At 55.9% G+C, this 13,616-nt stretch overlaps 1 protein-coding gene across 3 annotated transcripts in view; it reads right to left on the reverse strand.

Annotated features, from left to right (window-relative positions):
- MPPED1 (metallophosphoesterase domain containing 1) overlaps positions 1-13,616 on the reverse strand; it is a 93,450-nt gene that overhangs the window by 65,810 nt on the left and 14,024 nt on the right. For all 3 annotated transcript variants that reach the window (XM_055252835.2, XM_055252836.2, XM_055252838.2), the window contains exon 3: positions 4,758-4,939. In XM_055252835.2, the coding sequence (XP_055108810.1) occupies positions 4,758-4,939 (182 nt within the window). The remainder of the gene's footprint in view (positions 1-4,757; positions 4,940-13,616) is intronic.

Genomic DNA, 13,616 nt, shown 5'->3' on the forward strand with positions numbered 1-13,616 from the left:
CAAGGTAAGAGCCACCAGCAGAGCCTAGACCAGGGGCTCTGGGTGTACAGAGGAGGAGGGAACAGCCCTGCCCAGCGGGGTGGGGGAGGCTTCACAAGGGGCAGCTCTGGAGGGGTGAGTGGAGCATGGGCCCAGGACCAGGGAGGGGAGCTTGTTCTACGAGTGAGGAGTCCAGCTGGCCGGTATGGCTGGAGGGAAATGGTGCTGCTGGTGTTGAAGTTGAGGAGTCTGTTTTGCGTGGGGCAAGGATCTGGGAGCGGCAAGTTGTTCACCATGACAGATGTTTCACAATGACAGGGCTCCCGTGGTGCCCGGACTGTGCAAAGCGTTGCACGGGAATACTATTCATCCACCCTCCCCCACCGCCCTAGGGCAAGAAAATAATTCTCCCCGTTCTACAGGTGAGGCACAGAGAGGTTGAGAGACTGGACTGAGGTAACACAGCAAAGAGGAGGAGGAAACGGGTGAAGACAGCTGCCTGGCCTCCAGCCGCCCCACCTCCCTGCACTGACTGATCCATCCAGGCTGTGAGCTCCCTGCGGCTGGTGAGGAGCAAGGAACCACCTGCACATTCTTTGCCATTTTCAGCGAGTTTTGCTTTTGCGTTCACTCTTTATAGCTGGAGAACACGTCCTTATCAATTTTTTAGCTGCTTACTCGACATTTACAAATCAAGCTGCCGCTTCTATTTCATGAATACATTTGGGATATTAATGGCCAAGGGGAAAGAGGGGCTGCTCAGAGGGACTCTTTCATCCCAACCCGTCCCCCTCCAATGAACACAGACCCAGACAGAAGCCTGCAAAGGGGCAACGCATGGACACCAGTCACAGCCGAGCTGAGAGCAACACACCTCGCAGCAAGTTAGAGTCTGCAGGAATTTAGCCACGCAGAGCCCGGTGAGGTGCCTTGTCTTGTCTTACATGGTGGGTCTTTATTAATTTTTTGAATCTCTTCCTGTCTGTCTGGAGGTGGCCCCCAGAATATGATTTCAAATGCTTTCCATGAGATCAATGAACAGGGAAGGAGCAAGTTGTGAATTTCAAATCTAGAACTTTCTCATCCAGGAGAAGGGGCTGAGCCAGTGGGTGGGCGAGGGGGGCAAGGTGATGAGTTGGGTGTGCAAAGGTCTCCCGCCCTGTCGGCTGGGGAAGGGGCTCATGGAGGCCCTTGAGTGGCTGGATGACGCCAGGATTGACCCAAGGCCCAGGGCTGTCACACCCCTCCTGGGACACACTTGGCACCAGACATCCAGGAGAGTTGCCTTTGTTTGAAATTACTAGAAAACCACACTCCTCCCCCATAGAAAATCAGACACAAAGAGAGAGAGACAATCCTAAAGAAGAAGGTAAAACCCCATGACCCCACCACCCAGACATCGACTCTGGAACATTCTGGAGCTTCAGCCTTCGCCGGGTACACTCTGGTTCTACAATCCATCATGGCCTTTGAAAAGTTTTCTAAAGGTCATCCCCATACAAAAACCTTCCCAAAGCTCCGCCTGCCCTTAGGATCAGCCCCACACTCCTGTCCAAGGCCCGGGAGGCCTGTGTGGACCAGTACCTGCCCCACTGCCCTGCTTCTCCCACCTCCCAACACTCCCAGTGCTCTCCACTCCCACCCCAGGGTCGCTGCAGCCTCCGCGTCCTCTGCCTGGAACGGGTCCTGCCCAGAGCTGCACAAGGCCGCCTCATTCTCACCCTCAGGCCTGGCCCAACATCCCCTCCTCAGGGAGGCCTTCCGTGCCCACCCGGCTGAATGGCCATCACCACACGTCCCCAGGTGGGTCCCAGACAGACCCCATAGCTCTCTCTAATGAACGGCTCCTGTGCCGCCCTCATAGCTACGGAGCCACCATCCCCCCGCATCAGGCTGAGTGGGGCCCTGCGTGCTCAGGGTCTACTGTTACCCCAGGGCTTGCGACACACCTGGCACCTCGTGGGCTCTCAATGAGGGTCAGCAACAGGATGACGGAATGTTTCTTTCCAGTCTCTTTTTCTCTGTGTCTGCTGTTGGGAGGGCTGTTGCTAGCTGAGACCACACGTCCATAGCTCTCAGGAACTCCACATGCTGTAACACACGTGTTGTTCCACCGCCTTCCCTGCCAACTCAATCTCAAGGTTCAGGTCCAATGTCTTCCTCCCAACACCCCACCCCTACCCAGGGGAGCCCAGATCTGGTAGACGCCAGTTCACAGGGGCAATCCTAACAGGTACACAGCACTTCACACTTTACAAGGCGATTCTTTCCTCCATTCCAACAGAGCCTCAAAACAACCTTTGGAGGGATGCAAGGCAGGGGAGCCTAATCGCTCCCTTTTAAAATGAGGCCCAGAGGGGCCACGTGGCCGCTGCAGTCACCCGGGCAGGAAGCAGAGCCAGACTCCAAACAGCATCGTCCACACCCTTACTTCCAATTAGGGAGGCTTCACCTCAAGAAGCAGAGGCAACACAGAGCTATACCAAGAGTTCAGCACTGGGGTCCAACTGCCCAGTTCTGCCATTTACAAGCTGTGTGACTTTGGGTAAGCGACTTCACTTCTCTGGGCCTTGGTTTTCTCCTCTGTAAAATGGGAATGACAATAGTTCCTGCCTCATTGTCAGGAGGATTAAATGAGTTACTAATACACACAAAGGGTATAGAACAGTACCCAGCACATACTAAATGCTCAGTAAACTTGAGCTTTATAGAAAAAACGCCCCTGTCCAAATGCACCGAATAGGTGCAAAGCCCATCTCTTAGCCATGATCACCAAACTCTGGGGACCTGACCCACTGGCCAACCAAGGTGTCTCGCTTTGTGCAGTGGGCGAGTTCCCAAAATACCAGCGGCAAATGGGCTTCGATTCACGCTCTCACCCCCATGCAAATGCTCCTCCTCCCTCAGTCTGAAGCCCATTCCTCCTCGAGTGAGGGTCCTGACATCTGCAAACACTTCCAGGCAGCAAAGGGGCGAGGCCCGAGGGAAAGAAGCTTTTGGAAAAGGAAGACCCCTTTACAAGTTGTAAGTTCACACTTTCCACCCATCACGGGCACCTGGAAGGCCAGGCTGTGTGTGAGAGACAGTCCTCACCCTTCAGAACCTCCATTCTCCTCTGTCAAATAGGGACACAAATGGTAGCCACCTCAAGTAGCTGTTCCCACATTCAACAAGGCAGAGGTGGTAGGAGCCCTGCCACCCCGTGCCTGGCACACAGTGGGGGCTTGGCCCACAGCGACTCCAGCCTCTCTGCCTGGGAAACGGCCTCTTGACTCCACCAAGTGGAACCTCCTGTCTTTTGAAACCCACAGCAGATGGGACAAGCATCCTCCCTCGGGGAAAGGGCCCCTCCTGGGGGGCAGCCCAGACCTGGAGCCAGTGTGGGCAAGGGGAGAATCCCAGAGAAGGACTTCAAGAGCCCTATCCACCGGCCTGCACTTCCTGCAGCCCAAATGGGGCCTTTGATTAGAATTTCCCGTTTGAAAAATCAATATTTAAAGCCCTCTGCCTGCCAAACAGAAGGGAAGGCCTTGCTTATAAATATTTGTCTCGCCTGGCAGAGTCGGGCCCCTGGCTCGCCGCGGCTGCCCTGCCTTGCTCCTGGCCCTCTGCTTGCGCAGTCCCAGCCAACTGCACAGCGGGACGCCCCTGGGGAGGCGGAAGGGACCGTCTGGCAGCCACGTGGGGCTGCGCAGGAAGGTGAGCGGCCCCGCACCCACGCCTCCACGGCAGCAGGCCTGGGTGCTGGGCTGCACAGGGGCCGTCCATCTGTCTTCCCCCGGTGGGGACAGAGACGCCTCACTGTGAGGTTTCTCTGGATTCCAAGGCAAGCGAGTTTTCCCAGGGGGTCCCCCAGGTTTAGTTCTTATTTTTGAAAAAAAGCACAAAGACAAAACCCAGGGGATGTGCTTATAAATCATCATCCACCATGGCGCTGAGTGTGCATGGGAAGGGGCTCTGCTGCTGAGACCAGCAGCTGCCCACATCTGGCCCCTGGAGAAACCATCTACATGGCAGTGGGTGACTGAGCTAGGATGAACCAGCTGAGCACCTACCCTGGCACTACTATTCTCCATGTCATTCATTCATTCACCCACTCAGCCATTCATTCATTCATTCATCAGTTTCTTTTCTTTTGAGACAGAGTCTCGCTCTGTTGCCCAGGCTGGAGTGCAGTGGAGTGATCTCGGCTCACTGCAACTTCCGCCTCCCAGGTTCAAGCAATTCTTCTGCCTCAGCCTCCCATGTAGCTGGGATTACAGATGCCCACCACCATACCCAGCTAATTTTTGTATTTTTAGTAGAGACAAGGTTTCACCATGTTGGCCAGGCTGGTCTCAAACTCCTGACCTCGGGTGATCCACCAGCCTCGGCCCCCTAAAGTGCTGGGATTACAGGCATGGGCCGCTGCACCCGGCCTCATTCATCAATTATTTATTGAGGCCCTACCTTTGCCAGGCACTGGGGCCTGGACACACAAATGGACAAAGATATGAGCAGAGTCCCTTTTGGAGGGGGTCTTCCAGGCCAAAAAAAAAAATCCCACAAACAAATGGAAAGTCACAACCGAGACAGATGCTGGAGGAGGAGAGGTCCAAGGTGGATGGGAGAGAAAGGGGCACCTGCTCTGAGAGGTCAAAGAAGGTGACCAGGCAGGCACAGGCCAAGGAGGGGGCCCGGGCAGCGCAGGAGGGAAAGGCAGGGAGGCAGCCTCGGGAGCTGGCGGGAGCCCCCTTCCTGCTCAGCACAGCCACCCGCCTGGGGCAGGAGGGACCTACCTAGCCACTCGTTGAACTTCTTCACCTCGCTCGGGAGCCCCAGCTCAGTGAAGTCCCCAGCGTGGATCAGCACGTCGCCGTACGGCATCTGGATGGGGTCCGTCCTCGAGTGGGTGTCAGAGACGCAGACGAAGCGGGTGTAGCCTGGAGGCTTGGGGGCATCGTGAGGCACCGGGTCCACCCTGCGGGGAGAGATGACACTGCGGGTCAGGAGGCCATGGAGCCGCGAGCCTGCGGGTGGTGCCTCTGCAGCCCCATCCACCACAGCTCACAGCCCCTTCAATCCCGCTCAGATCCACCAGACCAGGGACTGGACGCCCAGCCTTCCCAGGGGTCCACCCCGGCCCGAATCCTGACTTCTCTCATCTTTAGCCAGGCAAAGCATGTTTGGCCCCCAAGCCTCAGTTTCCCTGTCTGTAACATGGAAACGTCGGGTTGGGAGGCTGTTGGGAAGGTTAAAGGGAGTGAGAAGCGGGTGCAGCGAGCATCTGCCCTCCAAGCTGAGGTGCTGCACAGCTTCCAGCCTTTTGTTCGTTATCACCCCCAGAGGGGCCTTTTCAAGATGTCTTTTATTTTCCCCTACTCACTTCCCTCCCATGAAGCTTTAGCATCACAGAGATGCCATATGTGTATTTAGGTACCTCACGTCCACCTCTGCTTTAGACAGAAGAGCAAGACATTTTTTTCACTCCCCAAGCGCCAGATTTTACCCCTTAGGGGCGCTATGGCCCCCACTGAAACCGCATGGGGTAAAGCCTATGGTTGGGCGATGAGGACGCCTGCCCAGGCTGTGCAGGGCACGTCCGCCAACGCAGGACAGCAGCACGGGAGGCGGAGTTTCAGGAGAACGCGTGAAATAAAGACCCTAAAGGAAAGGTATCCATTTTTCAAAACTGTAAGAGAGTGTGATCATTTCTAGACCAAGGGCCTTCCGGGGCTGTATCAGAAAACAGTCCTGGAGTCAGAAGACCGGGCTTTGCACAGCCTGGGTCTGCACATCTGTAAAACGAAGCTACTTCACCGAGCAAAAATAACATTTTAAAAAGCGGCATAAATGTAGGTTCTTGTGCCTCAGGAGCCCATCGTGGCCCTCTCGTTTGACAGACGAGGATGCCAAGATCCAGCTGGGCTGAGCAAGCGGCCCTGGGCACCCCAGTGCAGAAATGTGGACGTGAGCTAAGACCCCGGCTCCCCGTGGACTAAGACCCCAGCTCCCCATCCAGTGCTGTCTCCCCTACACGTTGCCTCCCCAGTTGAATGGTTTTACCAGGCTCAAAACTCTTAAAAACAACGCAATGACATTTCAACAAGCAGCTCTCTCCAAATGAGTATGCCGCTCGAGGAGTTGTGTTTAAATCTAATTATGCGGCAAACCAAAAGCGGTGCCATATCAGTTACATAAATACTTTTAAAGACATCTTTCTAATTATCCTTTTTTTTTTCAGACAATATACTTCGAAGAAATTTAATTAACACCTTACGAGAGACGTGGGTTCAGCATGCTAATGTGCGGGGCGCACTAGCGCGCTCCATCCACCGCAGCCGGAGGCGCCGAGCCAGCCTCCCCACCACCATGCCGCGGCGGGAGCGCGCACCCAGGGCCCCTTCCTGGGGGTTGTTAGGCCTAAGGAGAATCCCAGCAAGTCAGAGCTGGGCTACACTGGGAGGAAAATGAATATGAATCCGATGATGACCAACCAGGGAGGTGCTAGCTTTTCCTCCTCTCCATTCACTCATTCATTGAATACGGCACATCCTGAATGACTACCGTGTGCCAGCCCTGAGCTCAGCGGAGGGCCACAGGGATGAACCAGGCTGACCCCTGCTCACGACCAGCCCAGAGACTGATGGCGGCAGCAGACTTGGCCAGACGATGACAATACAGCCAGCACCTTTGACAGGGCAGCAGAGGGGACAGGGCCCAGAGAAGGCCCTAACCTGGCCTGGGGTCTCCTGGAAGCTTTCCATCAGGGGTAGTGTCTGAGCTGGTCTGGAAACTGAAATCTCCTTCCCAGAAATTCCCACCACTCTTCTGTCCTCTGGGGCCCCCAATGACCCCCAGTCCCCATGACAGACAGCTGGTGTGACCTACATACCCTACCGCCCCCACACACACAGCTGATCAGACCAAGGGCAGCCAATTGCTACTGGGCTACTGGCCTGGCACAGGAATTCAAGTGAGCCAATCAAATTCATTCATTCATATTCTCTCCTTCTCTCTCTCCCTTTCTTCTCTCTCTCTTTCCCTCTTTCTCTCCTCCCTCTCTCTCTCCTCCCTTTCTCTCTCTCTCCCCTCCCTTTCTCTCTCTCTCCTCCCTCTCTCCTCCCTTTCTCTCTCTCTCCTCCCTCTCTCCTCCCTTTCTCTCTCTCTTCCCTTTCTCTCTCTCTTCCCTTTCTCTCTCTCTCCTCCCTCTCTCTCTCCTCCTTTTCTCTCTATCTTTCCCTCCCTCTCTTCCCTTTCTCTCTCTCTGTGTTTGTCTCTCTCTCTCTCTCTGTGTCTCTGAGGTTTTGAAGATGTCATAAGGTGACAAAGACTAAGTCAAAGAGACAAAGAGAGATGAAGAAGGGAGAGACAGGGAGCACAATGCCACCCCCGAGCTGCTGGGGCCCCGACAGTCTACCCTCCCAGGAGCCCCGCCTAGCAGAGGAGCCCTAAGAGGGCCTCAGCTCCCACCCGCCACCAGCCAGCCAAAAGCAGTGCGGTTCTGAGGGCTCTGGTTGGGCTGGGCCTGCTGCTGGAGCCAGAGCTCTTTAATTAACTCCACTCTTATTTCCCTGCACCCCGAGGCTTCTGGAGCACAGCGAAGATGCAGACCTAGTCATCCCCAGAGAAAGAAATAGACTCTCATTTCCCGGCACAGTCCCCCAGCTATTTGGATTGCAACAAAGGCTCAACTTTGAAATAATAACAACAGTAATGATTTCAATGATCCCCACGCATCAAGAGCTCATTATGTGCCGGGCATGTTACAGTCAGTGGCTCTCTTCACCCTCATAATGACCATCTAAGCAGGGTACTATGTGTAGCCCCATTTTACAGGTGAGCAAACTGAGGCTCAGAAAAGGCTGACTCGTCCATGATCTTAGCTACAGGAGCTGGTGCAGCTGAAATTTGAAGCTGGTTTTTGGGTCCAGAACTCACACCAGGCTGGACTATTACCAGGCTGGACTTCGTTTCATTCAATCAACCTATGGACAAATCTTACTGAATGTCTCTAAATGCCAGGGACCTGCTTGGTATAAAGATACATCTGTGGGTAGGACACCCACAGAGGCCACCGGTGTGAAGATCCAGAAACCTGACAATGCTTGCAAGCGAAGGAAAGAGCAAAAAGAGTCAAAATATGGAGAAAGAGGCCAGGCACAATGCCTCACGCCTGTAAACCTAGCACTTTGGGAGGCCAAGGCGGGTGGATCACTTGAGGTCAGGAGTTCAAGACCAGCCTGGCCAACATGGTGAAACATCATCTCTACTAAACATATAAAAAATTAGCTGGGCGTGGTGGCAGGTGCCTGTAGTGCCAGCTGCTCTAGAGGCTGAGACAGGAGAATCGCTTGAACCTGGGAGGCGGAAGTTACAGTGAGCTGAGATCACACCACTGCACTCCAGCCTGGGCAACAGAGTGAGACTCTGTCTAAAAAAAAAAAAAAGAAATTAACAACAACAATAGAAAGAGAGAGAAAGAGACAGTGAACAAGAGGGCATAATTTGAAGATCCAGCTACACCTGAAGCTAGACCCAAACTGGAAATTCTTAATATGGGCCAGTAGACTCCTTTTCATCCTTAAGGCAACTTAAGTTGTGTTTCTGATACTTGCAATGACAGTGAAAAGTTAGTCCATGCCCAAGCTCCCAGCTACTAAGTTAAAGAGTGGAATTTGAACCCAGGGCTTCACAACAGGAATCTGGGCATCTAATCTCAACACTTTGTGACCACAAAAAAAAAAAAAAAAAGTGCAAAGTGGTTCTTTCTCAGTGACATTCCGCAGGGACCAGAGATAAGACGTGGAAGCAAAGGCTTCTTATTTCTTGGAGCCAAACTCAACTTCCCCAAAGCTTCTGCCTACTTGGGTGGCTCTGAGACCTGACACCCATCTCCAGCTCTCCCCAGCCTACACCGATCTTCTTCCCATGGGATTCCTGGCAGCAGGAACAGCACAGAGGAGAGAACACGGCCTCCGACGCCAGACCCCAGGCTGGCACCCCAGCTCAGTAACCACCTCCTCGCTGTGCCCCTGGACCCCACCAGGCTCCAGCTCTGCTCTGTAGGGTGGGGACAAGCCACTCCCTCTTTGTCATGTTGTGAGAACTTTGCCAACCTTCACAGCTGGAGCCCTGATGCCAACACCCCTGCAGTGCGCTCTGGATCCTGCTCTTGGTTCTTTCTCTCCCATAAGCCACTGGTTCTGTGGAAGTGCAGTTCCTGGTGCCAAAAGCCCAGAGAGGCATCAGAAGCAGAGGCTGTTACCCCTTGTAACCCTATTCCTGCAGAAATGGGGTGCTCTGAAGGTCCAGGCAGGGACAGCTTCCAACAACTCATCCAGCCATGTGACTGGGCATCAGCCATGGTGTTTTAGTAGGAAAGGACCTCTAGTCCCTTCCTCTCATTTTACAAATGGGGAAACTGAGGCCTGGGGAGGAGCAATGACTGGCTGGATCAGCATCACACAACAACTGCCCCGACCCCTTGCCCAGTGCTCTTCCCACAAAGCACTGCATCCAAGGGGACCCTGGCCACAGGACCCTCCTGCGTCCCCACACCTGTCCTTCCTTCCTACATCCTGGCCTCTGCTCTTGCTGGTTCCTCTTCCTAAAGTGGCCCACTCCACGGAGGCCACAGTGCAGCTGGTCCTCCACGCCCAGGGATTATGCCACCCCCACCCCCACAGAAAGTTGTCCGTGATCCCTGACACTCCTCCTGAGTCTTGACGCCTGTCCCGTTCTCACTCTCTTCTCTTTCCTGCTTCCTATTCCCTGTGCTAGGCACCAGGCATGCAGCCCCATGCTCGTGGAGGGGAGAGATGCTTGGGAAATCCTCCCACAGATGAATGTGTCAGCACAGACTGAATCAGGTGCCACAAAGCGTGCGCCACAAGGCCCAGGGCTGAGCACCTACAGCTGGAGCAGGAAGGACTTCCCTGAGGTGGTGACACCTGGGTGAGATCTGAAGGAGGAGTCAGTGCTCATAGGGCAAAGAGTTGGGATCAGAGGGAATAGCATGTGCAAAGACCTGAGGCAGGAGGAAGCCTGGAATGTTTGAGAAACTGGAAGCAGCCACCGCATCTGTTGCACAGCAGGACAGGGATGGAGAATGAGGCCTGAGAGCCAGGCAGTGCCGGGTTGTGAGTCCTCCCCACCTGCTTTGCTCCTTGTCCCCCTCCCTGCACTCCAGGCTGAGCTCCATGTCTCCAGGAGCCTCTCAGTGTGTGGACAGGCCAAGGAGCCACACGGCACTGGGTGGGAGTCCCAGCTCCCCATGCTCACCTTCCAAAGCCTCAGCGTCCTCATCTGTAGAGAGGGGGTCCACACCGACCTGGGACAGCAGGAAAGGCCAGGAAGAAGGCACAAAGGGGCTACTCTAGGCCTGGCACGCAGCTGTGGCCTTCCATCCCACTCTGCTGTAGCTTCAAGGACCCGGTGCAGCCTGAGGGGCTCAAAGGTCTTTAAGCAATGACTCAAGTCTCTGCCATAACGCCTTTTAAAGGTCAGAGAGGAGTTGCTGTGCCTGGTGCCGTGGCCCTGGGGACCTACGTGAGAGCTCCAGGATAACCCTGTCCCCCAACACTCACTCTTGACTTCTCACTGACCACCAGGCCAGTGGTCCGCCTACCCACCCAGGACAGAAGGGCTGGGCCTGGAGGAGCCTCCTGCGACCCCCACAGGGTTTCTCAGTCGCCGCGGCAAGGAGTCTTCAGCCTTGTTCACAGCCTAGAGGCCCAGCTCCAGAGATTCCTTACCCAAGCAAAGGCGGCCTCGTCACCAGCAGGGTCTCTGGGGGCAACTGCATAAATCACAGGACTCAACCAGAGGCCATGTTTGGACTGTCACTGTTGTTATTAAATATAAATTGTGGATTTATTAAATAAGGCCCCCTTGCTCCCTCACCCCGGAGACAAAGCCCAGGGTGGTGACAAATCACATGTCGGGAAGTGGCAGCCATCCCCCCACCGCTCCTGGGAGGGAGCAGCTGACTCGCCATGGAAATCCATTCAGCCACCTCCAGCAGCCTGCATGCTTCCGAGCTTGGGGTATGGAGCCTGAATGAAGAGGCAGTGGGAGGCAGCAGCCCCCTCATCCCTGTGCCCACCCTAGCTTTACCCAGCTGTGTACAAAGTTGTGTTTCAAAGCTGGAGCTTGGAGCACACTCTCTCCAGGGCCCCATCCAAACCCCAGCTGCCTCGGAGCCAGCAGGAGCCAGGAACTCTCCCCTCTGCCGGAGGTGGTGGTGCAGAGCAGTCCAGGATGGGGTGGGGCAGGCCAGGTGTGAATCCTTGTGGGGCCTGCTCCAGCTCCCCAGCTAAGCTCCTTCTCCATAGCACTTACCATCGCCAGCATCACACGCTTTCGTGACCATCTGCTAACTGCCTGCCATCCACTGGATGTAAGCTCAGCACAGGCAGGGGTGCCTTCGATCACTACTGGGTCCCAAGCACCTCACCAGGCCTGGCATGTGCTACCAATGCTGAGTGCTTGCTGCCCACTGGGCCTTCTCTACGAGGATTTAACTATTTCATCCCCAGTATTACTGTGCGCAGCATTTTTTTCACCCCCTAAGAACCAGTTTTCACCCCTTGGAGGTGCTGTTTCCTCCACTAAGAATGCATGGACTAGTGTCACGGGGTGTGAGGACCAGCTTTCCGAGCCATGCAGAGCGCATGCGCCATCCAAGGAGGGCGGCATGGCAAGGGGAATTTCAGAGGAACATGTGGTCCCTCGACCTGGAGTAGCCAGCTCCAGGTTGGGGAAACTGAGGCACGAAGCAGCATGAACCCCATCCAAGCAGGCAAGCTCAGCGCCCAAGGTCCTAAACAGTGAGAAACTCAGCAGCTCACAGACATCCCAAATGCGTGAATGAATGACTCAACAACTGAATGAATGGCCCTGGGTTGCTCAGTTAAATGGGGAGATCACCCCCTCTCATTCGGTCATTCACCCTCCCTCAGGACGCAGCCCGGCCTACAGGGGCCTGTGGTGTCTCCTGCACACCCCAACCCCTGCTGCCTGCCCAGCTGGGCCTCCGTATAGTTCTCAGAGACCCCCATCTTCTAGCCACCTGCAGACTCCGACCCTGCCGCCCCTTCTGCCTGGCCCACTTCCTCCTCACACCCTCTCCCAACTTGCTAGGCCTATTCCTCCTGCTCTGGCCTTAACCTAGAAACTACCTAGTTCTCCAGGGGGTCTTTCCTGGATCCCTTGAAACTGGGAAGCACCTCCTCGGCCCCCACTCCCTGTCTTCCCCTTTCCCTGGCTCTGTTCTCTGACTAGGAGCTCCCTAAGTGTGTGCCTGGCCCAGGCAGGGGCGCCGTGATTGACAGCTGTCCATAGTCCCACTGTGTGTGGTGCCGGGACCTTCACAAACCCCACCTGCCCTGGGAAGCCTTGCTGCTCTCTCCCTGCCCACTGGGCAGGAGTTCAGCCTGGCCTCCGGGCACCTCAGGCTCACTCACCTCTGACCCACTCAGATGGAGGATGACCTTCACCAACAAAAGACAAAACCCAGCCCAGGGAAGGCCCTCAGCCCTGCAGCGCCCCCCCCCACCCGCCCCCACCGCCAGGCCTCAAGTCTCACAGACTGAGGAGTGACAAGCCTGAGGCCCGGGGCCTTCCTTCCTTCGCAAACCCACCAATCGGGCCCCAAAAACAGAAAACCAGAGGCAGCAGCCCAGAAAGAAATCTACCAAAAAATAAAGTAGGCAGCCACAGGCAACACTAACCCTGCGGCCCCACATGGAGACAAGAATTTTCCTGGGCAAGTGCCACTGGAAGAGGGCGATCCCCGCCTGGAGCCTGCTGCCCTGCAGAGCCCTTCCCTGCACCTCCCTCCCACAACACAGGCCGGGCCTGAGGGAGGCCGCACAGGGATGGGAGGTCGCACCCTCACACACACCCCACCAGGCCAGGGTTTGGAAACCCCCTCAACTCCTTCTCCGAGTGGTCCGAGGGACAGCGGCTGGGACGCCACAAGCACCGCTGCCCCAAGATGGAGATCACAGCCCCAGAGGTGGCCCAGGGCCTGGACCCTTGTTGGGGCACCAGACCCACTGGCGGTCAGGAGGGCTTCCAGTAGGCCCTACATCACTGGATCAGCCCCTGTCACAGCTACCCCCTCCCTGTGCTGTCACCTCCCTGCTCTGCAGGGGTCATCCCTCATCCAGACCCAGCTTGGGGGCGGGCACCCAGAGTGGCCGGGTGAAGGTACAACAGCCAAGAGGACAACAGCCTCCGCTCTGAGGCAGAAGCATGAACATCCACACACATCACAGCCCAAGGATGCAGGAGGCCCAGCACGGAGAGCCCCGGGCTGGACTCAGGAAGCCCTGGGTTCAAGTCCAGCTCTGGCACCTGCCAGCAGGGGGTGCACCTCATGGGCCTGGACCCCGGTTCCTCACCAGGTAAGCTCTGTCGTGCAGGTCTCATGGGAGGAGCAATGGGGATAAAGGAGGAGGGGGCTCCAGGAACTCCGGGAACCACCCAGAGCAGGGCCACGAGCTCGACTACCCCTGGAGCCACCCCAAGCCACCCACAGCTTTCCAGGTCCTCAGGAAATCCAGAGAGGGAAAGGCTGGCCCTGCACACAGACATCAGGACAAGTCCTCCTGCTGCTCACGGGGGCCTTGAATCTGTGTGCTCCCCAGAGC

Source organism: Symphalangus syndactylus, chromosome 18 (genome assembly GCF_028878055.3).
Source record: "Symphalangus syndactylus isolate Jambi chromosome 18, NHGRI_mSymSyn1-v2.1_pri, whole genome shotgun sequence".
Classification (NCBI taxonomy): Eukaryota; Metazoa; Chordata; class Mammalia; order Primates; family Hylobatidae; genus Symphalangus; species Symphalangus syndactylus.